The 26,885-nt window shown below is 42.2% G+C and overlaps 1 protein-coding gene across 1 annotated transcript in view; it reads left to right on the top strand.

Annotated features, from left to right (window-relative positions):
- The window catches only part of GABRA1 (gamma-aminobutyric acid type A receptor subunit alpha1), a 514,965-nt gene that overhangs the window by 110,679 nt on the left and 377,401 nt on the right, over positions 1 to 26,885 (top strand). The window contains exon 3 of the mRNA XM_069199368.1: positions 18,500 to 18,609. Coding sequence (XP_069055469.1) covers positions 18,500 to 18,609 — 110 coding nt within the window. The remainder of the gene's footprint in view (positions 1 to 18,499; positions 18,610 to 26,885) is intronic.

The raw sequence follows: 26,885 nt of genomic DNA, 5'->3' as shown, positions 1-26,885 counted from the left end.
GGCATTATCTGTCGCGGGCGCTAGGCCTACCCACACAAGTGAGGTACCATTTTCATTGCCAGACTTGGGGGAACGCTGGGTTGGAGGAAATTTGTGGCTCCTCTCAGATTCCAAAACTTGCTGTCACCAAAATGTGAGGAAAAAGTGTTTTTTTGACCAAATTTTGAGGTTAGCAAAAGATTCTGGGCAACAGAACCTAGTGACAGCCCCACAAGTCACCCCATCCTGGATTTCCCTAGGTGTCTAGTTTTAAAAAATGCACAGGTTTGGTAGGTTTCTCTAGGTACTGGCTGAGCTAGAGGCCAAAATCTACAGATAGACACTTTGCAAAACACACGTCAGATTTCAATGTAAAAACGTGATGTGTCAATGTTGCTTTTCGTGTTGTGAGCGTGAGGCCTACCCATGCAAGTGAGGTACCATTTTTATCAGAAGACTTGGGGGAATACAGAATAGCATAAGAAGTGTTATTGCCCTTTGTCTTTCTCTACATTTTTTCCTTCAAAATGTAAGACAGTGTGTAAAAAAGACAACCATGTGAGAAATGCCCTGTAATTCACATGCTAGTATGGGGACCCCAGAATTCAGACATGTGAAATAACCACTGCTTCTCTACACCTTATCTTGTGCCCATCTTGGAAATACAAAGGTTTCCCTGATACCCATTTTTCACTCTTTATATTTCAGCAAATGAATTGCTGTATACCCGGTATAGAATGAAAAGCCATTGCAAGGTGCAGCTCATTTATTGGCTCTGCGTACCTAGGGTTCTTGATGAACCTACAAGCCCTAAATAACCCTACAACCAGGAGAGTCCAGCAGATGTAATGGTATATTGCTTTCACAAATATAATATTTCAGGAAAAAGTTACATAGTAAAATGTGTAGAAAAATTGCTTTTTTTTTTCAGCTCGTTTTCAATATTTCTTTTTTATTTCAGCTGTCATTTTCTGTAGGAAAATCTTGTAGGAGTTACACAAATGACCCCTTGCTGAATTCAGAATTTTATCTACTTTTTAGAAATATTTAGCTCTCTGGGATCCAGCATTGGGTTCATACCCATTTCTGTCACTAACTGGAAGGAGGCTAAAAGCACAAAAATAGTAAATGGGCCATGTCCCAGTACAATGCCAAAATTGTGTTGAAAAATGTAATTTTCTGATTCAAGTCTGCCTGTTCCTAAAAGCTGGGAAGATGGTGATTTTAGCACCACAAACCCGTTGTTGATGCCATTTTCAGGGAAAAAAACCTCAAGCCTTCTCATGCAGCCTTTTTTTCCCATTGTTTTTAAAAAACAAAGGGCCTGATTACAACTTTGGAGGACGGTGTTAAACCGTCCCAAAAGTGACGGATATACCACCTACCGTATTACGAGTTCCATAGGATATAATGGACTCGTAATTGGGTAGGTGGTATATCCGCCACTTTTGGGACGGTTTAACACCGTCCTCCAAAGTTGTAATCAGGCCCAAAATGTTTGCTGTATTTTGGCTAATTTCTTCGTCTCCTTCAGGGGAAACCACAAAGTCTGGGCTCCTCTAGAATACCTAGGATGTTGGAAAAAAAGGACACAAATTTGGCGTGGGTAGTTTATGTGGACAAAAAGTTATGAGGCCCTAAATGCAAACTGCCCCAAATAGCCAAAAAAAAGGCTTGGCACCTGAGGGGAAAAAGGCCTGGCAGCGAAGGGGTTAAAAAGCTGGTAAGTAGTTCTTGGTATGTTTAGTTCTTAAATGTGAGCATATTTCCATTTACACAGAGTCAAAAAGTTCCAAAGTATACACATCTAACCATAAATGTAATGGCCTTTTTTTGATAGACATGCCATGTGTTTAAGGTTAAATGTGTGGGCACATCCTTAGTTGTTTTGTTTCCCCAACAGGATAATATTACGTTCCCTGTCTGTCTTCAAAATCTCATCTAAGAATAGTGATGTTTGGGGTTTTAACACCCCATTTTAACATACAATACAACATTTATTTGAGGAATTTTCAATGTTTAAATAGAGTTTAAATAGAGTTATAATCTGGATTTATGATCTATTGGAAGGCATAAAACCTCTGAAAACTTTGTCAGAAATAATATACATGTTGTTACCTAAATACTTTCAGGCACACTATAAAGGGGTGCTCATTGAAAAACAAAACCATTAGGACTAACATAATTAATCATCGGTATTTGGCATGATCCACCATATTTTGAATTTGACATGGTATTTTAAGTAAAATATTGACATTCTAAGCAAAAACAATATAAAACAAACAATGTGAAATTACCCAATCAAATGAATTTTCAGGAAAAAAATGATTTGTATCATTCCTCTTTTCCAGCAATATGGATCGTTAACTTGTTTATTTGTAATAATTAATTCCAATAACATTACAGTATTACAGAACGTATTACTTGTAGTAATACTAAACGACCCTTTTGATTGGAAATAATAATTCGTAGACGTCTGAAACTGTGAGATGAAGCAGTCATCCCTTGGTTTTCTGATAACCAGGTAGATGCTTCCTAAATGTGCACCTGACCTGAAATAAGGCCATGGTTTAGTCTAAGAACTAGAAAAGGTCATTCACATGTTTGCTTTCACTTGATGATAGCAATGTTATGTTTATGTAAAACTTCTTACCACACTTAGTCCAGCTTTAAGCACAGTACAAAAAAGGTGTTTTGTAGTCAATTTTAAAAGTATTTATTTGTCGTACCTTGGGAGAATGGGAGATTGGGCTTTGTTGGCATTTGTTCTCCTCGAATACACATTAACACATCTACCAAATATCTTTTTCATTTATGAAAATGTTATTTTATTTTAAAAAAGGGGACAATTACCATGACCTCTTTCCAAATCTTCTTCTGTCATCCCAAACTACTAAAACATTTATGAAGAATGAATTCACATTGACTTACTATGGCAGAGACTGTAAATTATGCTATCGTCGGTGTAGCAGCCTGTATTCGAAATTTGCAAAATATATCTATAATGTGCGTGTTACAAACAAAACATATAAGAAAAACAAGGCATAAGTGTTCAGCTTACACATCCAACATATAAACTACTGTATTTAATTTTGAGATTATTTTTTATTTGTATACTTGTGAAATAATTACTGTATCGTACGTATCATAACCCCCTTTATTTTGAGGAATGTTTCTATATATACTTTGACCATACACAATCATTTTGGTAAAATGCCTCATGGAATTAAAAGTATGCTAATTGACAAAGCCAGATTTCACGTTGGTATGTGCATGCACATAAAGACCCTCGGTATGCAGGCACACATGCTCAAGGATGAACACATCTTAGAGACATACATTTTCACAAATTCCACCAAAAAACGTGCACTTATTCACACAGACCACCAAAATACTGACTAAAAACACAGAGGGAAAACACTTAGAGAACAGTGAAACATGACCCTGTGTAAAACGAGGTAAGGAATGATGGACATCAATAAGTGCAGTGACAGATCTACATCAGGAGACACCATTTGATGTTAATCTTGAGGTGAGATACAGCCATGAACTTCAGGGTGATGTGCAACAGGAGACTAATTGTCGATGTCCACAAGGGTGGTATTAGGGATGCACCTTAAAGTAGCAATAGATGATGAACCTCAGGTGGACACTGTTTGATGACCCTTATAGGGGCATTGAGTGAAGCGCTTCAGTGGATTATTGCCTAATTGTCCTGTGGAGAGCACTAGATTACAAGTCTCATAGTAGAAGTGAATGATGACCGTCTGAAGAGCAGTACGTTATGCCCCTTGGGACAGTACTGAGTGGTCCAGCACAGGGAGGGCAGGTTATGAGCATTGCAGGAATGCCAGGTGATGTACCTAACAGTTGTGGCTGGCGACTCTTCTTGGTGATGGGGGGAGGCCAAACACATGTATATACACAAAAAATTTAAAGAAATTACTTGCCGCATCGCCGTTCTGCTCGCGTGTTGCTGCTGTCGCACTCCAGGCATTGGCTCATAACCTGCCCTGCGCCAATCATGATGCTGCTCAGAGCAGCGTCATGATTGGCTGGAGCGCCCTGGCTGGGTGCTCCAGCGCAGACTGGGAGTCTGTGCAGGCTCTCTCCAACTCTGCACCACAGTGCCAGATTAGAGAGAGCCCTTGTGCACATGTATGTTGGGCCAGCCCGAGATGGTGGGCCAAACATACATGCACACTGAGGGGAGTGCTCTGTGCACTCCCCTCCATGCTCGTCACCCCCACGGCCCCACCCCTTTGGAAACAAAATGACAATAAACAGCATTTATTGTTGTGTTGTTTCTAAAGGTTGCAGCTCCTGCTGCTGCTGGCGGGGGGACGACGCTCCTCAGTCCTGACAGAGGAGCCGCCCCTGGTACCTAACATGAGCATTGTATGCTGCGTATAAGGAAGCATTGGGCAATGTATACTGGGCATGAATGTTGTGTGAAGAGACCTCAAAATCATTTGATTCGCTGGGATCTTAAGCCTGTTCCCATCATATTAAATGCACACAATTATTGTCAAAATCCAAAGTTCAGGTTCTGAAAAAAAAGCTGAATAGGCTGAAGGAATCTCCATAGACCTTTAAAGTTAGGGATAAAGTGGGCTTGGGCTCATTTTCTAAGGGCTCTGTGTTAACGCAATCTATCTCTCTTTCAAACATCTGTCCTTTCTGTATCCCCCCACTCTCTTTTCTTTGCCTAACCTCTACCTTAGACACTGTCATTCTCTACCTATTCATTCTTCACTACTCTGGGGGTCATTCTGACCCCGGCGGGAAGCGGGCGCCGCCCGCCGGGCGGAGACCGCCCAAAGACCATACCGCGGTCAAATGACCGCGGTGGTCATTCAGACTTTCCTGCTGGCCCGGGGGGCGACTGCCAAAAGGCCGCCGGCCCGCCCAGTGGGAAAGCCCCAGCAACGATGAAGCCGGCTCCGAATGGAGCCGGCGGAGTTGCTGGTGTGCGACGGGTGCAGTGGCACCCGTCGTGATTTTCAGTGTCTGCTTTGCAGACACGGAAAATCTTAATGGGGCCCTGTTAGGGGGCCCCTGCAGTGCCCATGCCAATGGCATGGGTACTGCAGGGGCCCCCAGGGGCCCCACGACACCCGTTCCCGCCAGCCTGTTCCTGGCGGTGTAAACCGCCAGGAACAGGCTGGCAGGAAGGGGGTCGGAATCCCCATGGCGGCGCTGCTTGCAGCGCCGCCGTGGAGGATTCCCTGGGGCAGGGGAAAACCGGTGGGAAACCGCTGGTTTCCCTTTTCTGACCGCGGCTTTACCGCCGCGGTCAGAATTGCCCCAGAAGCACCGCCAGCCTGTTGGCGGTGCTTCCTCCGTCCCGTCGGAATGACCCCCTCTGTTTCTACCAACCTCTCTTTCTCTCCTCACCATTCTCCTGCTCTATCATCTCTCTCTCTCTCCTTGATCTCACCTTTCTTGAAATCTTTATATACTCCTCTCTTACTCTCATCTCACCTGCTTCAGTATACATCTTGCCTTTCACTTTAGCCTACTTCTGTCTACACCTTTCCTTTCACTTTAATTTGCCATCTATTTCTATGTCACCTTTCCCTAGCAATGACTAACTCTATATCACCTCTCCATTGCCTTCTATGTCTCTTTCTCTGCCTCACCTTTCTTTGTTTCTTATATGTTTCCCATTTATTCACTGAACCTTGTCTATGTTACCCTTTTTGTGCTACTTTCTCCATCGTTATGGAGTGGGCGTGGCCAAAAACGGCGCATTTGCGCCGCTTTTTAACGCCTGGGTCAGGGATGGCGTTAAGGGACAAGTGGGCTCAAAATGAGCCCAGAGTGCCCTCCCCTGCCCCAGGGACCCCCCCTGCCACCCTTGCCCACCCCAGGAGGACACCCAAGGACGGAGGGACCCATCCCATGGACATTAAGGTAAGTTCAGGTAAGTATTTTTTTTTTTTTTTTTTTGTGGCATGGGGGGCCTGATTTGTGCCCCCCTACATGCCACTATGCCCAATGACCATGCCCAGGGGACAGAAGTCCCCTGGGCATGTCCATTGGGCAAGGGGGCATGACTCCTATCTTTACAATGATAGGAGTCATGTTGATGGGGGATGGGCGTCGAAAAAAAATGGCGCAAGTCGGGTTACGACGATTTTTTCGACGTAACCTGACTTGCCCCATTTTAAGACGCCCATACGCCATTTTCCCCCTACGCCGGCGCTGTCTGGTGTACGTGGTTTTTTTCCACGCAAACCAGGCAGCGCCGGTCTGCTTGCGCCGGCTAACGCCATTCCATAAATACGGCGCCCGCATGGCGCTTCAGAATGGCGTTAGACGGCGCTAAATTTTTTGCCGCTAAACTGCGTTAGCGCAGTTTAGCGTAAAAAAGTATAAATATGGGCCACAGTGTTTAATCGCATCTAGGTCAAAAAAAGTCTAGCCTGGTCTATACATTGAAAGTCTGTGGGTTTTATTTCAATGTGAGAGAACACTAACCTCAGTATGTAGTGTGCCCTATTTTTTTTTTTATATTAGCTCCCTCCACTGTGGATGTACTGAGCATATTTTAGAAGCAACTTATGTATATATAAAAATAGGTTTGTCATACATGGCAAAGGTTTTTCCCTACTATATGTCACTACAGTCCAGACAAATTCTAGTCCAGCCAGAGCCCAGTGCTGTTCCTGGAAGTCATCTATTTTGGTACGTGTGTAGGTGGTGTAAATATGCACTGCAACCTGCATTTAACGTTTACCTTGTCATGCCATAGGAGTACTTTAAACACTATTTACTATGAATTCATAGGAAAACTACAAAGGGCCAAATAGGGAGTCCCAGTGTGCAGCGTGATTTAAATGGAAAGCACAAGCCCTTTACTACTGCTTAGCGGTGGCAATGTGCACAAAGTCATAAACCTAGGCAAAATAGAATCCAGAAAGTAGAAAGTCCGTGGAGACCATGCAGAAAAGGCAGATTTACTGCAGCTTGCAATTCAAAAGCAATCAAAGCAACATTTTTATATACAGCAACAACACCCCTATTTGCTTCATCAACAAAATAAGGGTTGAAACAGGATTCAAAGCTATCTCCTTACATTTGAAACGTTAACCGAAGCCACTTGTAATTCTTTTTTCCTGAAAAAATAAGAAGCTATTCCGTCATGCGAAACAATGCTGTAATTTCACGATTTGTACCCTTCGTAAAATCGTGTTAAACACAATCGGACATGTATCAGTCTTTTTATCAGCAAAGGTATGTTATGCAAAACACTAAGGGGGTTATTCTAACTTTGGAGGAGTGTTAATCCGTCCCAAAAGTGACGGTAAAGTGACGGATATACCACCAGCCGTATTACGAGTTCCATAGGATATAATGGACTCGTAATACGTCTGGTGGTAAATCCGTCACTTTTCCGTCACTTTTGGGACGGATTAACACCTCCTCCAAAGTTAGAATAACCCCCTAACTTATGTTGCCACAGAAACCTTTGCTATATGTTCTCCCTTGGCAAGCTATACATTCTGCCTATGTGCAGTAAAAGTTGCACTCAATGGCTAGGGGTAGTCTGCGAGAAGACAACACAAATGCAAACAACTATTGGATGTGGAGGAGATGTGACCTAGTAGACAGAGTTGCCAACGTGAGAACGAGGGGGCCAGGTTCGTATCCCAGCGCTGGCTTAAAAGTCTGTGATGTAAAAATAAAATGTGTGCCTACGCTAAAAAATGCCAGTGCAATTTTTTCGCTAAAACAAATGACAACAAAATAATGTGTAGCTTAAATGGAGACCTTTGTATACAATCACTGAAAATCCTCTAGCAAATGTTTGTCACAGCACAATGTACAGTGTGAAAGGGAATTGAAAGGTTATGGGATACAATCAGCTTGCAGACAAAACAAGATAGTCTAGGCCTTTTGAAACAACACATACGTGATCTGGAAACTGTTAAGAATGAGAAAAAATGCATTACAAAATATGCGCCCAGGGGTGCAAAAGGAGAGTCACGCATATTTGAATGCATTTTTCTTATTTGATATCATTCTTTATCGCTCCAACATTGCTGATATGTTGAGAGGAGCACATCCACCATCTTGGAGCGATAATTAGCATTAAAGAATGAGACAGAAACATGGCTGCCAAATTAGTTCTACCCGGGATGCGGAGCACTACAAGCAGTAGCGAGCAGCCCAGTTGCTGTGGGCAAGGAGCTGCCTGGCCCTGGCAAAAGGGAAAAACAATAATTACGTCACACAACGTTTTCCTTATCAAAGGACATTGACTCAAAAGTAACGGCACGAAGAGGGTATACTGTTTAGGCAAATGTGCACATTTTACACACACACAGAATGCCACCACTCAAGGGCGTTGGTTGACACATTTCCCCATGTCTCACTTTAAATGCATGCCTATCTATCAGCCTCATATTGCTTTATCTATGTCTTCCTCTTCTACTGCTCTCATTCTTTTAACCTCATTTTTATATTACCTGACATCTACCCATAACTTACCTATCCCTCCACCTCATTTGTATCTCTGGCTCCCTTCTCCCTCCTCTTCATCTCTCTCGCTATGCTTTATTCATTACCTCACTTACTCTTGTCCCGTGGTGCTCCTATTTTTTAAATGTTGAGCCCAAAGTTAAAAATAAAAAGAGGAGTGGATGTACAAGGTAGGTGAACTGAATTAAGCAGCAAATTATCAGTTTCCATATGATACAATGGTAAAAATCCATAGAACATTGCTTTGATTTTCACTACTGAAGAAAGAATGCCAGATGAGATGAGGAGTATAATTTTGATTTTGACTGTTCAGTATTAACGCTCCAAGTGTAAGTGTCATGTGCATGTGTTTTATTTAACTACTATGAATTAGTCCACTAAACATCCATCAAATCACCCTTACCAAGACTTTCTTACAATGGGAGAAATAGGCTGTTTAGCTGCTGAGTTCTTTCCAAAATATTTTGGAGCAAAACAGAAAAATTAAGATTCAAGTGCAAAGATAAATGGCATCATCAATGGCTGTCAAGGCTTTGCCTTGGTACGGCCTGATGGCGTGTGCACAACATCTTGGCTGCTTTTGCATGCACCAGTTCTCAAAGCATAAAATATAGTTATTTATTACCTGTTCTCATCAAGGCCTAACTTATCTGAAAATGAGTAGCAAATTCAAAGTTGTTCAGGACAGGGACCCCAACTTATGCCTTATCCAGCCTTAGGGTGGTCATCGCTCAGCCTTTTGCCTGCCTCCCTCCACTTTTCTGATACTGTTTTTGCTGGTTTTAGGACTCTGTACACTTTATCACTGCTAACCAGTGAACATGGGGCCTCACTAAGTCACACTTGCATTCATGTGCATATTGAATGGGTCTTACTGGGCTGGAAGGGTGGAGGGCCTAATACTTATACTTACATTTCAAAGGACAGTCGCCTGCACTCACACAATGGACTGCTAAACCCCCTACTTGGACCCTTGCAGACAGGACTGCACTGAAAGGGGAACTTGTGCACTTCAAAACCACTCTTTGACATGTCTCCCACTTTAAAGGCATTTTTGGGTATATAAACTGGGTCTCTGACCCCACCAAACCAGACATTTCTGAATCTACACCTGCGCCCTGTCAAGATGAACTGCCTGGCTGCCCAAAGGACTCTTCTGGACTGCCTTTCTGAGAAGGACTGCTGCCCTGCTTTTGCCCTACTGCCCTGCTGGCCTCTGACCTTGCTGAGAAGGACTCTGCCTTCCCCAAAAGTGTTCCCCAGGGGCTTTGATTCAGCTTGCCTCCTGTTTTCTGATGTCTCAGGGCCAAAAAGACTTCATCTCTTCAGTAAACTCCTTGAGCATCAAAAACCAGCGTAACACCTACCAAAAATTACACAAATCCTGTCTTGCAATCGAGACATCGTCGCACATCTGACCGGAACGACACAGCCCGACCGGATCAACGCAGCACCGATGCCTTCTTCCAGCACAACAAGGGTTTTCACTCATCATTCCTGGGCATCAAAATATCCCTGCATCGCAGTGAGGAACCAAGATTACATGCCGAAACTGTAATGTACTTGACCCATAAACGGGTCTCAAATTGTGTAATCCTCAGCAAATAGTTTACTGTCGCTTTTTTCTTCATTCTCACAAATGATTGCACCTTCAAATATGTGAGCTCAGCATTCCTGCAGTACAAAAAAACTATTTTGTTTGATTAGGTATTCTAGAGTTTTCTGCATGCATCACAAAGATTCTTGTGATGCATGCAGAAAACTCTAGAATCCCACCTACCCATGACGTCTAGCCCACATAACCTAGGACTTCTTTTAGTTTACTAACAACATTGCTATCAGGGTGGGAGTGTTTCTCAGTTTGTTTAAATACTCGGTTTTAATAAATATATTACCAAACCATGATATGGTGAGATATTGTCATCTACACACAGTAACTTTCCAAGAAGTGTCTAAAACCCTCTCCAGTAACTTACAGCTTTATTGATAAAAATACATAGGGCCTCATTATGACCCTGGCGGGCGGCGGAGGCCGCCCGCCAGGATGCCGCCCTCCATAATACCGCTCCGCGGTCAAAAGACCGCGGAGGGTATTATGAGTTTTTCCCTGGGCTGGCGGGCGGTCTCCAAAAGACCGCCCGCCAGCCCAGGGAAAAACTCCCTTCCCACGAGGATGCCGGCTCGTAATCGAGCCGGCGGAGTGGGAAGGTGCGACGGGTGCTACTGCACCTGTCACGTATTTCACTGTCTGCTACGCAGACAGTGAAATACGAGCGGGGCCCTCTTACGGGGGCCCCTGCAGTGCCCATGCCATTGGCATGGGCACTGCAGGGGCCCCCAGGGGCCCCACGACAATCCTTACCGCCATCCTGTTCCTGGCGGGCGAGCCGCCAGGAACAGGATGGCGGTAAGGATTGTCAGAATCCCCTCGGCGGCGCAGCGAGCTGCGCCGCCTTGGAGGATTCTTAGGGGCAGTGGAAAACCGGCGGGAGACCGCCGGTTTTCCCGTTCTGACCGCGGCCAAAGCGCCGCGGTCAGAATGCCCAAGGGAGCACCGCCGGCCTGTCGGCGGTGCTCCCGCCCCCGTTGGCCCTGGCGGTTCTCTACCGCCAGGGTCATAATGAGGCCCATAGTGTATTAACAATCTTTGAAAATTGGGTTTCAGGAAACATATCCTTTGCAAATCAACACAAAGTATTCTGATTTGTTTTCATCCTATTAAGATATTTTTTTAATCACACAGAAATATACTAAAAGGGCTTCCACAACTACTGAAATATATTTTGAAATGTTTGCTCAGTTGACTTCCTCATTTAAATGTTGTGTGTTAGGAAAAACCTGACACCCTATATCCTTTTATTTTACTTTCTAAGCAGCAGGTCACACAGTTCACTTTACAAAGTCCTGGAAATCTGCAGTCACAAGGAAAATTAATTGTAAGAAAAACTGAATTTTGAACTCTGCCTGTGAACACAGAGCAAATGTGACATAAAGAACAAGATTTAAAGGCATCTTATATTGCCCCTCCAATTTTCAACTGAACAGGACACCTATTCAGTGTCAACTCGGCAGAAGGGCCAAGTAAATATTAAAAATAGCTGGACCTGATCAAATAAGACTCCCCAATGGGAGTGGCCGAGTGATTTTTGGAGCCCTAGTGTAACAAAGAGACAACACATTGCCTTCTAAGTTAAGCTTGTCTGCTCAGTGCCTTGCTACCAGAGGGTGGGCACAGGATAATTTGGATTATGTGTGACTCACGCTGACTAGGTTTATGGTCCCTACTTGGACAAGGGTGTATACCTCTGCCACCTAGAGACCCCATTTTTAACAATGATCCTCTGTAAAGCAGAACACATAGGCCATATAACAGCCATGGAAATTAACAAATGGATGGAAAATACAATGAAATATACATTTCCGCTTCACTATGGTAAAAATATGGCATTTTCAGTTTCCAGCTTTAAACGGATATTTAATTTTCAGTATCATACTTTTTGGATTTATTGATGTTTGGTCACTTTCATGTACTACTGTGATGGTGCAAATTATTTTTTAGCCAGCCTTTATATCGCAAACCAGACATGAAGCGTTATTTGCAATACATAATTACAACCGAATGTGCAGAGGATAAGACAATAGTGTGATCCCTGAATGCTATGCTGTCCCTGACACGAGTGATTTCTGAGAAACTGGATTTCTTTAAACCTGCTGGAATTAAAACTTCCCAAAGGAGGAGAATCATACTGTGAAAATGTTAGACTTCACTTCTTCAGGGTCAAACTGGGACAGTGAATCGGTCTAATCACCAAAAGAAATATGGCCTCATTAGTAAATTAGAGAGCTAAAAAAGAACCCATGTTTCCAAGCTTGAGTAGTTTTTAAACTTGTAAAGACACATTTTATAAGTGTTTTGCAAGGTATGAAAGACTGCAAGGATCTGAGCTTGCTGCAGGCCATGCTTATTTTAATATCAGGGAAATCAACAGTAGAAACTGGCCCAACAGACCATGAAACAGGACCACAAACAGCCAAAACTGACCTACACACAAACCTGTCAGACTAGCCTGTTGAGCACTGCCTGATTGCCCTATAGGCCAGTCAATCCAGCATTTCTTAGGAATTATTGTGGCTGCCCCACCAATATAAAAGCTAGCAATTCCCCATGCCACACCACTTACACACATTTGTAAAATGATTTGGCATATGAATACTTTAAGCATTAATCATAAAGTCAAACCTAAACATGGACAATATGCCCAGAAATGCAGAAAACTAAATCTATACCATCTTTGTTCACAGTTAGAAAAATGGAACCAGCAGATGGTTCACGACTTCTCAGCAGTAAGTGAAATGCTGACATCAACAGCAAAACAAGAATTGGTGTAGCCAGTTGGTCAGGCCGGGCAAGCTGGACTATGGTTCATTGGTATGCAAGCATATACATAAAAAAAGAAGAAAATAACTTACTGCCTCCTGAATATGGTGATCATGTGCTTCCAATAAAAATGTTGCATTTGGAAGAAACACCAATATGGATAATTTTAATAGAATAGTATGGGTACTGCACCATATTGCACTCTATGGTCGGTGGAAAAATAATGTTAATGTCAGTAGAACAGATATCTTAACAGAGCTAACCAAAAGCAAATATATGTATGTATACGCATATGTAGTTTTTTGTTTATGAACGTTTAAATTGCATATAAGCTGTTGACATAGTTACGCTGTCTCAAAAGCAGACATAATAAAGGGTCGTATCAATGAATAAAGCATCTAAATTGTGTGTACTTGGTTCCTTCTTTATTTTTGTGATCTGAACAGGGAGCATGCAATGTTCAGACAAAATGACAATTAACTGAGTTGCAGCATAAATACTCTACTCATATGCACTCTGTTGTGTAGTTGCAACTTTCACAAGGAAATACAAATGGCATACAAGAAAAAGTGACATGTGAAGACTAAAAAAATACTAAATAGCATCCAAATTGGTTTCACTCGATAACTCCTGAATGGCCTGTGTCAGAAATTGGGTTATTAATTTTGGAGGAGGACATTCCTGCCAACTCAAAATAAACACACACTGGGTAAATCAAAGCACCGTTCTGAGAGAATTTCTGCTCAATAACTGTTAGCTAAGTTACAAGCAACAGGCAATACCCACACAAGTGTGTGATAAATTCAAGCAGTGCCAACACTTTCATAGTAAACAACAAAGCATGGTAAATTTCTCAAACCAATTTAAAACAATAGAAAAGCATCAAATGAGCACAACAACACAGAGATCATCAAAATAATTTAATGGGAAGTAAAGATCTGAATTTGTAAAGGTGCAACGCAAACGAACCAAGTACAATTGTTGATGAATATGGTAAAATAGCAGTTTGCAGTGGACTGAGACCTAGGCACAATTTCATGTTGACCGTGATGGAGCAGAGGTAAGAAACACCAAGCAGTTTGTCCTTGTCAAATCTTTTACCTTCAACTTTAGTCTTCACCTGCTCAAGAAGCTTTTTCTGGTTGGTGCCCTACCCATAGTTGCTCAGTGCAGGCTCCAAGGCACCTGGCATTTCTCTACTTATGTCTCCTGCTGGGACCAGTCCTCTTTAGTCAACTAGGCCCTCTTGCAATCAGGAGTCCTCCTGCTTTTTTGTGTCAATGAAGCAGGTAATCAGCCTTGGTGAGCAATTGCAGTGCCTGTGTACCTGCTGTATTTACGAGTCCTTCACTGTGTCTTCTTTTTTCATCAAGAAACAGAAGGCAACAGTCTTCTTCCAGCAGGTCCTTCTTCAAATTAAGTCTTCCCATGGAGGATTTTTACCACCCGATCTTAACTATCTTCTCACATCCCACCTCCTTTTAAAGAATTGCCTCTTTGTCTTACTGTACAATTTTCCAGGACCCACAGTTTCAAAAAGGTAAAAGGTAGGAGGCTTCAGGCATGCCTGCATTCAGATCCCATACCACTTATATATTTAAGTGAGCTGACCTGACAAGGGCAATTTTTTTTTCCATTCTAATGAGACAGGAGCATGGCTGTCTAGGAATGTCCTGGGAATGAATAGGAGAAGCCTTACCTGGCATCTCCAAAGCAAACGAGGTAGTGCTAAAGACGGCCTTTGTTCTGTTGACTGTTCCTCTACATTGACAGTTAATTCAAGCTAAGTGGTCAATAAATAATGCCCATTGTTTTTTTCCTGAGCCCAGAGGCAAGCCATTTACCCTCTAAGTCAGTGTTGGTAACTCTCCCAACCACTGATGTGGATTTGAGCTCTGGAATTGTGATAGTTCTGTCTATTCCCGCCTAAGGTACATTTTTGCAAAGTTACTTTTCTACTTAAGTTATAAAAAATATGATTTCATCATTAAGTCAGATTTTAAAAACTAAGCAGGAAATAACTTTGAAGCATTTTGTAGCCCTTTGCTTAAACAGAGGGGGAAAACACAGGGCCATATTTATACTCTGGTTGCGCCGAATTTGCGTCGTTTTTTTCGACGCAAATTCGACGCAGAACTAACGCCAACTAACGCCATATTTATACTCTGGCGTTAGACGCTTCGGGCGCCAAAGTGCCCGGAGTGTGCGTCATTTTTTAGCGTGAACCCCTTCCTTGCGTTAATGATATGCAAGGGAGGCGTTCCCGTCTTAAAAAATGACTCCCAGGCCTTTACGTGGTATTTATACTCCCGGGCAAAAGAGACGCCCGGGAGTGGGCGTGGCCAAATTCGGCGCATTTGCGCCGCTTTTTAACGCCTGGGTCAGGGATGGCGTTAAGGGACAAGTGGGCTCAAAATGAGCCCAGAGTGCCCTCCCCTGCTCCCAGGGACCCCCCCTGCCACCCTTGCCCACCCCAGGAGGACACCCAAGGACGGAGGGACCCATCCCATGGACATTAAGGTAAGTTCAGGTAAGTATTTATTTTTTTATTTTTTGTGGCATAGGGGGGCCTGATTTGTGCCCCCCTACATGCCACTATGCCCAATGACCATGCCCAGGGGACAGAAGTCCCCTGGGCATGTCCATTGGGCAAGGGGGCATGACTCCTATCTTTACAATGATAGGAGTCATGTTGATGGGGGATGGGCGTCGAAAAAAAATGGCGCAAGTCGGGTTACGACGATTTTTTCGACGTAACCTGACTTGCCCCATTTTAAGACGCCCATACGCCATTTTCCCCCTACGCCGGCGCTGTCTGGTGTACGTGGTTTTTTTCCACGCAAACCAGGCAGCGCCGGTCTGCTTGCGCCGGCTAACGCCATTCCATAAATACGGCGCCCGCATGGCGCTTCAGAATGGCGTTAGACGGCGCTAAATTTTTTGACGCTAAACTGCGTTAGCGCAGTTTAGCGTCAAAAAGTATAAATATGGGCCACAGTGTTTAATCGCATCTAGGTCAAAAAAAGTCTAGCCTGGTCTATACATTGAAAGTCTGTGGGTTTTATTTCAATGTGAGAGAACACTAACCTCAGTATGTAGTGTGCCCTATTTTTTTTTTTATATTAGCTCCCTCCACTGTGGATGTACTGAGCATATTTTAGAAGCAACTTATGTATATATAAAAATAGGTTTGTCATACATGGCAAAGGTTTTTCCCTACTATATGTCACTACAGTCCAGACAAATTCTAGTCCAGCCAGAGCCCAGTGCTGTTCCTGGAAGTCATCTATTTTGGTACGTGTGTAGGTGGTGTAAATATGCACTGCAACCTGCATTTAACGTTTACCTTGTCATGCCATAGGAGTACTTTAAACACTATTTACAATGAATTCATAGGAAAATTACAAAGGGCCAAATAGGGAGTCCCAGTGTGCAGCGTGATTTAAATGGAAAGCACAAGCCCTTTACTACTGCTTAGCGGTGGCAATGTGCACAAAGTCATAAACCTAGGCAAAATAGAATCCAGAAAGTAGAAAGTCCGTGGAGACCATGCAGAAAAGGCAGATTTACTGCAGCTTGCAATTCAAAAGCAATCAAAGCAACATTTTTATATACAGCAACAACACCCCTATTTGCTTCATCAACAAAATAAGGGTTGAAACAGGATTCAAAGCTATCTCCTTACATTTGAAACGTTAACCGAAGCCACTTGTAATTCTTTTTTCCTGAAAAAATAAGAAGCTATTCCGTCATGCGAAACAATGCTGTAATTTCACGATTTGTACCCTTCGTAAAATCGTGTTAAACACAATCGGACATGTATCAGTCTTTTTATCAGCAAAGGTATGTTATGCAAAACACTAAGGGGGTTATTCTAACTTTGGAGGAGTGTTAATCCGTCCCAAAAGTGACGGTAAAGTGACGGATATACCACCAGCCGTATTACGAGTTCCATAGGATATAATGGACTCGTAATACGGCTGGTGGTAAATCCGTCACTTTTCCGTCACTTTTGGGACGGATTAACACCTCCTCCAAAGTTAGAATAACCCCCTAACTTATGTTGCCACAGAAACCTTTGCTATATGTTCTCCCTTGGCAAGCTATACATTCTGCCTATGTGCAGTAAAAGTTGCACTCAATGGCTAGGGGTAGTCTGCGAGAAGACAACACAAATGCAAACAACTATTGGATGTGGAGGAGATGTGACCTAGTAGACAGAGTTGCCAACGTGAGAACGAGGGGGCCAGGTTCGTATCCCAGCGCTGGCTTAAAAGTCTGTGATGTAAAAATAAAATGTGTGCCTACGCTAAAAAATGCCAGTGCAATTTTTTCGCTAAAACAAATGACAACAAAATAATGTGTAGCTTAAATGGAGACCTTTGTATACAATCACTGAAAATCCTCTAGCAAATGTTTGTCACAGCACAATGTACAGTGTGAAAGGGAATTGAAAGGTTATGGGATACAATCAGCTTGCAGACAAAACAAGATAGTCTAGGCCTTTTGAAACAACACATACGTGATCTGGAAACTGTTAAGAATGAGAAAAAATGCATTACAAAATATGCGCCCAGGGGTGCAAAAGGAGAGTCACGCATATTTGAATGCATTTTTCTTATTTGATATCATTCTTTATCGCTCCAACATTGCTGATATGTTGAGAGGAGCACATCCACCATCTTGGAGCGATAATTAGCATTAAAGAATGAGACAGAAACATGGCTGCCAAATTAGTTCTACCCGGGATGCGGAGCACTACAAGCAGTAGCGAGCAGCCCAGTTGCTGTGGGCAAGGAGCTGCCTGGCCCTGGCAAAAGGGAAAAACAATAATTACGTCACACAACGTTTTCCTTATCAAAAGACATTGACTCAAAAGTAACGGCACGAAGAGGGTATACTGTTTAGGCAAATGTGCACATTTTACACACACACAGAATGCCACCACTCAAGGGCGTTGGTTGACACATTTCCCCATGACGTATGCGATGGTGGGCGAAAGCAAAATGTAAATGACAATTGAGCAGACCAGTGGATGAAATGGAATGACAAAAAGCCCCGAAATGCAAGCATAACATAAAATATTTTATCCTAAAAACAAAATTCTTGCAAGACATCCAAAGCAGTCAAAGGGCAGACCTAAAAATACACTCCAGAACACCTAACCAGACTTGGAAAACGATGCAATACCAAATCGGTGTACTCGTTCATTAAGTTAAAACCCATTCTTAGAAATTAAACTCTGAACTCCTAATATGTTCTGCAAAACAATCCTGGTTTATCAGTGCCCCTAATCTGATCGTTGGTGAAGAAGGAAAAAAACTTCCTCTTTCATTTTGTTTCTCTGCTGACAAATGCCTGCTTTGAATAAAGAACACCGAATGAGCCTCCTTTCTTACTAAGGGAACACTTAGCTGATCTACAGCTTGGGATTCACACTCAGGCAAAGACTGGGCCACGGGCATCGAACGAAGGGACGTCTGCAGCTGCCCGTGCTGCTGTTAAACACCATTGATAATCTCTCTCCCGAAATGGGTTCTGTGGCTGAAAATCTCTATAAACCAAGATTAAGTAGATTTTAGATTTACTACTGGCAGGATGCTTAGAGATTAATGTTTCATAATGTTTTTTTCTAATTCCATTCTGTCGTTTTAGCTTCGGACAAATCGCAGCAGAGGAGCCGAAGGACAACACGACTGTGTTCACCAGAATTCTTGACCGCCTTCTCGATGGCTATGACAACCGTCTGCGGCCTGGGCTTGGAGGTGTGTTTATATTGCAGTCTCATAACATGTGTAATACGCCGGGAATGCCAGTATTTTATCCATTACTGAAGAGGGACTCCCTCACTCAAGGGAGTTTACACGTTCTCTTCTCTATGTACTTTCGTCATAAAATCTCTCGCCTCTTGTTCTTTGCCCTGTCTCCATCTCTATCAGCTGTCAGACTCTTCACGTTTGGATGTGTTCACACTGACTTTCATCTCCTACTTCTGTCTCTCACTTTCCCTCTTGATCCATTTTCAGGGACCCGGTTGTCATAGTCCACCCAAAGCCAGCCACAGTGCTGTGTTTGTCAAATGTATATATGCGTTTGTGTATCCAGCTATAAAATCAACCAATGAGACAAAAACATTAGCCCTGAACAGTTTCCCTTTTTACAAAGAGTAATCTTCCATCTACTGAGAAAGGCGAAATACAAAGTAAGCACTGCCAGTTTTACTTATCCCCTCGTGTTTTTCTATCAGAAAACTCACATTTTCTGTGACATTTCTATTGTAGAAGCAGTTGTCAAGACATGATTAGACCAAATGTGGATCCTTTTATAACTGAGGCCGATAGTACAAATCCTTTTTTTCACTTAAGTTTTAGTATAAAGTGTGATTATTTTCCCAAGCTTATATCCTCTCCAATGGGGCATGGCTTATTTTCCAGTCCCTTGACTCGTTTTTGTGAATCTTGCTCCGATTTTATATTATAATTGGGCTATAGCCTCTTTGACTTTTTTTATTTAATCGTGTTATTGTGTTAGCAATTTTATTGTACTTGTCCTTTTGTTTTCTTTGACCTTTTGGACCTTCTGTACTCATCCTTTTCGATCACTTTAGCCCCCGCTACTTCTCCCCACCCTTAGAGCTGGTAGAGGCTTATCCTTCCTCCTGCCTTCTTGCCTCTCAGTTTGTACTACTTCTATTATTCAATAAATGGACGATGTTGGACACACCCCTTGACAGCATCCGTCCTATCCAAAGCCACATGGTGACTAATGCCAAGAGAACATGCATGTTTTTTTTTTATTAATTTGTTTTGAGCACATCAGATCTGATTACTTATTCGATGTCGGCCGATCTTTTATTGTTTGTTGGTTGAGCTCTACAATGTTGCTGTAACTTAACAGTTCTATAAACCTATCATCCAAGACATTGATTCAAACTTTGTACGCCAACTTGCCAATGGAATTTCCTTCCCATCCACTCGCACATTGATTACCACTGGCAAGTTTAATGCCCATCTGACGATGTCCAAGCTACATTTCATACAATATAATCTCCCTCTTAGGTTTGTTTGAGCGTAAACATTGGGCCTAAAATACAACAGCATTTACAATTATGTATATTGATGTTCCTATAATACTACTTCAGGTAATCTTAGCAGCAATTCACAAGCGTAAATCAACACTTAAAAATATCTTACATCTTATGTGCAGAATTCTCAGTCGACAGTATAACGAACTGCACACAAGTAGGTCTAAGTTTTAGGCTTAGTTGTGGGAGTGACAAGGAGGAGTGTCTGAAAAACTGGGAAATAACTATGACAAACTGGGAGTAAGGAAGATAAAACTAAGTAGGGGCATAGGAAGGGATATAAACACTTACAAAATAGTAAGGAAGTTGCAATTAATCAATGTTATACCTACTTCCACTCAGAAGTATGACATCCCAAACAAGCTCAAAACTACTCCAAGCGAGCCTTGGAGAAAGGAATTTACAGCACATGACCACACACAGGCACTTCAAGGGAATCTCAAAGGAAGTAATGGGAGAAGGGAATGACACTACCAGTAAAAGTCCAACACCTAAAAAAATAAAAAATTCGTAAAAGAAAACAAAATGGTCATAAAATATTGTACACATCACAAAGTACACATGCATAAAAAAATAAATTAAAGAAATTAAAAATAGCACAATGAACGGAAAGCATAGTAACATAATTGTCTACATTGCAGTCATGCAAACCACATTATAGAAATGCAAAAAAATAAAAATAAAATAAAATATAAAACAGTTAGCATAAAATGGTCAGAAAACTAAATAAAATGCGCATACCTGTACAAATCACATTATGAAAAATGTATGCATAGCAGATGCACATACATAGAAAATTGTTAATGGGAAATATGATTCATCTCACATCAATCGCTAGTGTACACAGTAGTGTCACAAACATACAATGGAAAGCAACATAACTGTAGCTCATGTGTAGCTCAAAACCGGCTCATAACACAAGGGAAAAAGGTAGAGATTCAGAGGTGTGGACTTTACTCGGACAGTCTATTAATAATGTTTGTGAGATGAGTAATATTTTCTTCTGGTGATGCCTGTATCTCGAATATTTTCAATTTGTAGCTTTAAATAGCATACGCAGAGTTCTCCTCCTTTGATATGTAGAACTACATTTGGCAGATTTAGACATATTCCTGTAAAGTTATAGTAGTACTTGCCCCCTCCTCTTCATGGAACGGGGTTAGGAGTCCTACTCCTACTACTAGGGGTAAATCTCTGCTGCCTTATATTTAGGTCGGGAATTAATGTTAGGTGAAGGCAGAAATATACATGTGCAGAAGATTTCACCTCTAGATTTATCTTTGTGTATTAGGCCCAATATGATCGCAGCCACTTATATGCTCATCAGCACACTGAATGTTGTTTCTGACTGTAGGAACCTATAAACTTGATAGTCAGCACTCTGTTTCATATGATCATTCATGCATTTTTTTCTCGCTGGAGCTGAGGGTCACAAATGCAAATGGATGAATGAATAAGTAATTATAAAGTTTGTCTTCAAAAAGATTCCTGGAAATAGCATCCACCCCAAAAAATATTGAGACTAACAGAACGTTTACTGTAGTTTAAAGCAAAGACTTTCTCTGTTTGTGTCAAACGGTGAGGTACTACCAGATGGGAAAAAGAGCAAGAGTGTTCATATGTTGGTTGTCAAGTGTAATGAATATTAGGAGGATTCAGAAGATGGGCTCAGGTGCAGCAGGGAAAGCATGAGGTAGCATATCTCAAAATGTGCAATTACAGAAAGAAGGGTTCAGTCCTGTAGCTGGCTGGAATGCAAATCCACAAAGCCTCTCCGCACTGCTTCATCTGAACTAATTCCGGACAACGTAAAGTCTCACAAAGCATTGCTTTAGTTCTCAGATGCCAGTTTACTACATTCTGTGAAATGAGTGGTCACCGGTGTCAAGAGAGCCGAGAAGGCCTTCCCTGGGGACCCCTGAAAGCTCAGTTTCCTAGGGGGTGTCACTCCAAAGCAGAGGGTACGGGAGCCCAGATTGTGGGCAAGGAGACAGGAAACTCACCCCTGTCACCTGTCCATTCTCATTGTACAGACCCTGGGCTAAAGAGCTAGTCTCAGAATACCACACGGGGAATGATAGGAGATAGAGTAGTAGCAGGTGTCTAACACCTGTTGCTCTCACCTCACTGGTCAGAGAACTCTCAGGAGCCCTAAGGGAAGCCCTTACCAGCCCCATGACTGGAAGTGAAGCCTACCAAGGTCCTCGCTTAGTGCTTCCACCTGACAGTGGAGGGCAAAGGCCTGTTTCTTAGCACTGACATTTGTCAGTGGCCTATGTTGGTTGCTGTCTTTATGGGCTGAATTTTCTTTGGGGTGGAAACAGAAGTCTCATCCAAGGGACAGATGGGCCACATCACATTGATGGCCGTGGTGGTACTGTTTGTGTACTGGAATGCACCTTTGAGCAACTTAAGGTTAGGAGCTGCACATATGGGGTTCACAGATGAGAAGAAGGGTCCCCCATGGGCCAGTTGAGTGGCTCAGGAGAGTGTAGATAGAGGGAATGAACTGAGTTCAGAAGGGAAATAGATCTGACAGGTGCTACTGTATACGAAGGCCTTCATCCATGTTCTATCATCTAAGGAGGGAAGCCCATTAAGGGCTTAGTCTACTCTGGCTTTTGGCTGGAGGAGGTCATGTTGGATCTGGCCTTCTCTGCAGCGTCATTGCCCCAAACAATTTGCCTTCACCCCTCTTGTTTCCTGAACCCATTTGTGTGGACTTAGGGCTCTGTGCAATTTACTACTGCTAACCAGTGCCAACATGCTTGTGCTGTCTCCTTTAAAAATTATAAAATTGCCTTACACCTAATCAACACATTTAATTTACTTGTAAGTCTTTAGTAAAATAGTACTTCACATTCCCAGTGCCTGTAAATTAAATGCTACTAGTGTGCCTGCCGCACTTATTGTGCCACCCTCTTAATTAACCATTTTAAATATGTCTCAGACCTGCCATTGCAGCCTCTGTAGGCAGGCGTAAATTGCCATTTTAACCTGGCAAGATAACTCCTCTTACCATGCCCTAACCTTCCATTTTAATATACATCGTTCACCCCTACTAATAGGCCCTGAACAGCCCAGAGGGAAGGGTGCAGCATATCTAAAAAGTTAGACATATACTTGTAAGTTTTAAAATTCCTGGTAGTGAACATTTGTTTTTCACTACTACAAGGCCTGCCCGTCCCATAGGATACCATCGGAGTTACCTTTTACATTTATTAAGCTGTAAGTTCCCTTTGGGAATAAGTAGACAGGTTGAGTTTGATGTCTATGGAATTATTATTAAAAACCATCTTTGATAGTAAAGTTGTTTTTTAGTCACAATTCAGAAAATTCCTCTTTTAGAAAGTTATGGTTATCTTGTCCTAACATTGTGATGCCTGAAGCCTGATCCTGGGTCACATGACATGGTGTAACTGGTAGATGGTCTTTACGTGTTGCTATCAGACAGTGAGAAAAAGATAAGTTAGGTATTGGCAGGATGGGCAACTCTGAGTTAACAAGGGGGGGGAGCTGGCACCTACTACACTTGCACATCACAAAGGTCTGCCTGAGCACTTTTGCAAAGGATGTGTCCCTAGTCTTTTGTGACCCCAGACAAGCTGGGGCCAGGACATGGAGGAAGGGAATACCTAGCTCTTCAGGGGATGGAAACCTCTGGGATTTCTTAACCTCTGACCCCGCCAGAAAGAAAGACTGCTGTGCTGATGAAAAGACTGCCAATCTGCTGGATTGCTGCACGAAAGGACTTCTGCCCTGCTGTTCTGACCGGCTGCCCTCTTGTCATGGTGAGGAGGCCTGGACCCCAGAGTGATTGCAAGGGCTAGATGGGTTTCCTCCTAATCAAAAGCCTCAAGGACAGAGCAGACTTCTGTCAACTTTGACCCCACCACCTGGACTCTGCCATCTGTGAGTCCTCCCTTCCAAGTGGTGGCTCCCTCGTCCTGGACCCTTGGAAGTGGGCCTGAAGGTACTCTTCCAGCCCTCAGAACTGATGCATTGCCTCTGATGTGCAGACTTCCTCAAAACAAGAAATTCACATTGCCCATCACAGCCCATCGGAACCACTACTGTGCAATGTATCTTTAAGCAAGGACATTGCACTGGACTTTTCAGCTCCCTGGAACTGGTGCTGTGCAATGCATCTCCTCACCCAGACCTCGCATCGCCTCGGCTGTGTGACACATCCTAAATGCAGGACTCTGCATCTCTTCATAACCAGGATTAAGGTACTGGGTTCATGGGACCCAAGTGGGTCCTGGTACCCTGCCTACGCTCCATCATGACTGGCCTGATCTTGTGCCTTTGTCCCAGTCCTGCATGATCAGACCACCGCAGTGTGCGCTTTGTGTTGTTTTCACTAAAGTTTTTAGACTTGTATATCTTTGGCTCTACCGATTGGATTTTTCTTATTTTGGTCTTGATTTATTTATTAAAGTTTACTTTTTTTCTAAATTGATGTGGACGTTTTCTATGTTATATTTTCACTTTATAACTGTGTGAAGTACTGCATAAATACTTTACACATTGTCTCTCTGCTGAACCTCACTGATCTATGTCAACCAACCAGAGGGTTGAGCACAGGTTAATTTGGGATTTACTTGTGACTTCACCCTGACAATGATTGTGGTTGCTTCACCACCCATCAGTAACCCAGTTTCTTACAAGCAGGAAAACAATCCACTATTACATTATTTACCGTCATATAGAGGTTCACCTCTCATCACTGGACACCGGATATTTGGGGCAAACAATAGAGTGAACTCAATTGTATGAAACCTAAGAAATTCAACAGTTGCGGTTCACAACATGTTGTCCATGCTATAATTTGCCCATGCAAACTGGTGTACCTTGAGGAGAAAGAACAAAAGGCAGAACACAGATTTTTCAACACAAGTCAAACATTCATTTACATAACCTTAAAAATATTTTTAGTGGGCCATTTCATACCCAAAAAGCATTTTGAACTATACCTGAAGGGGACAGTTGACAGCTACATTCAACAGCATATAAGAGGAAGAGACAATGAAAGAGTACTCCTTCTGAACGAAAGTTGCAACATTTTAACATTTAAAAGACATAGAGTACTTAATACAACTGAACAAATGAGTATTCTACTTTAAGGTAATCAGTATGAGTTGCTCCAATGATTGTTACTTAATAATAATTTTTTAATAGATAGTTCTATTTTTGCCTCACCTTGGAATTGTCCTTCAGAGTGAACCACATTTGGCAATAGTGGGTAACACATCTTTTTTTATATACAGCACATGATGCTAATTCTTTCAGAATACCACAATTCCTGATGTACTTTATTTCATCAAACAAAATTATGTTTTTTGTCTTTAACATTTTCAGTACAAAATATTTATAATGTTTTATTTCTCAATTCCTTTTTATTTAAAAAATGAATAAATTAAATTTCCCGCGTGTAGTGACTTTGTTATGAAACTTTCCCATATAGTCACATTACCTCTCTGACTAGCATCAATGCCTCCTAAACATAATAAGCTAGTGCTAACACCACATTGAGAGGTTTTCCCTTAGGCGAACTTCACTTCCCAATAGCTGTGCAAGAGTGCTCAATGCTGTGACACCACAATCTTCCATTCCTGGAGCTGGACCCTGAAGGCCCGGGGACATAAGCTACAAGTAAGAACATGAAGCTTAGCCTCAAGAATAACATGGTCTTCCAACACTGATTTAATTAATTATTTGGGTAACAAAAGGTTAACCTAAACAAAACCTCCTCTGGCATGCCATCAAACTCTAAAAGAACATGCTTACCTCTAAACAAAGTGACAATGCCAGTTACAAGACTGGTATACTAGCCTTGTTCAAGAGTAAACACAGCATTATAACAATGCCCTTATGTCAATTTGAAGTACAACCATAGGATTACCCGTACATTGAATTTTTTGTATTGCTTTTCTTTCGAACACCTTTGCTATACTACCGAAGTATACTTTTTACTGATTTCAGATTCGCTCAACCATATATGATAGTATTCCAAACCTTTACACCATAAACAGAATGTCCACTTTCACCACTTCACCATATAATTGTTAATTCCCTAGTTCCTATACTGAGCCTTTCTAGGAAACCCACCATTTCCAGCCTCAGTACTTTACTTAAACTGAATGCCAACTTCCTTGCCGTCACCCGTAAAACCATAGAGCTGCTGTCCTAAAGAAGACCTGCTTATCTGGTCTCAAGTTCAGAACACAGCCCATAGATACATTGAGGATCATGTTACTTATTAATAGACTCAGGCAAAATGTTGAATTGCTCTGGAGTAAATGGAGTAATTTGGCAAATTTTGCTTTGCTCTTTTCAAATTAAATCTCTGCACATGATACGATTTGACACAAAAGGACTATTGAAGGAGCAGAAAAACAATGAAGTCAATGAGCATGAGTGGCTGCTGCTGTTCATGTTCTGTTGTATCTAGCATTATTTTCTTAGCAAACAAGGCATCCTCACAGCCCTTTTGGAGACGAAGCTGAATATTGTGCTCCAACTGATGCATCTGTAGATTGGGACATGATGGAAAGTCAACAAAAGTGCAAAGTTACAAAAGGCAAATGAAGTTCAGATGTCAATCAAAGATTACCCCAAAAATGGATCTAGGGCAAAATACAAGTACAAGAGAAAAATAAAAAATCACAAGACAAGCAGTATGTGGTCACGTAGTGGTCTGCACTCAAAACAGTAGTGTACACTTAATCACTGTATGTCAAGTGCAAATACAAGTCCAATCCCATCCGCTGATCACCAATGTTAGAAAGGGGGTCTTTGGTTGACAGTCAGGTTACCCCGTGTTCAAGCAAGGACCCTCACTCTAGTCATGGGAAAAGAGAATCACTCTCAGCTAACCCCTGCTTACCCCCTTGGTAGCTTGGCACGAGCAGTAGGCTTAACTTCAGAGTGCTAGGTGTAAAGTATTTGTACCAA

This window comes from Pleurodeles waltl, chromosome 7 (assembly GCF_031143425.1).
Source record: "Pleurodeles waltl isolate 20211129_DDA chromosome 7, aPleWal1.hap1.20221129, whole genome shotgun sequence".
Classification (NCBI taxonomy): Eukaryota; Metazoa; Chordata; class Amphibia; order Caudata; family Salamandridae; genus Pleurodeles; species Pleurodeles waltl.
Note: the sequence above shows the minus strand (reverse complement) of the source record. Positions and strands in the feature narration are given on the sequence as shown.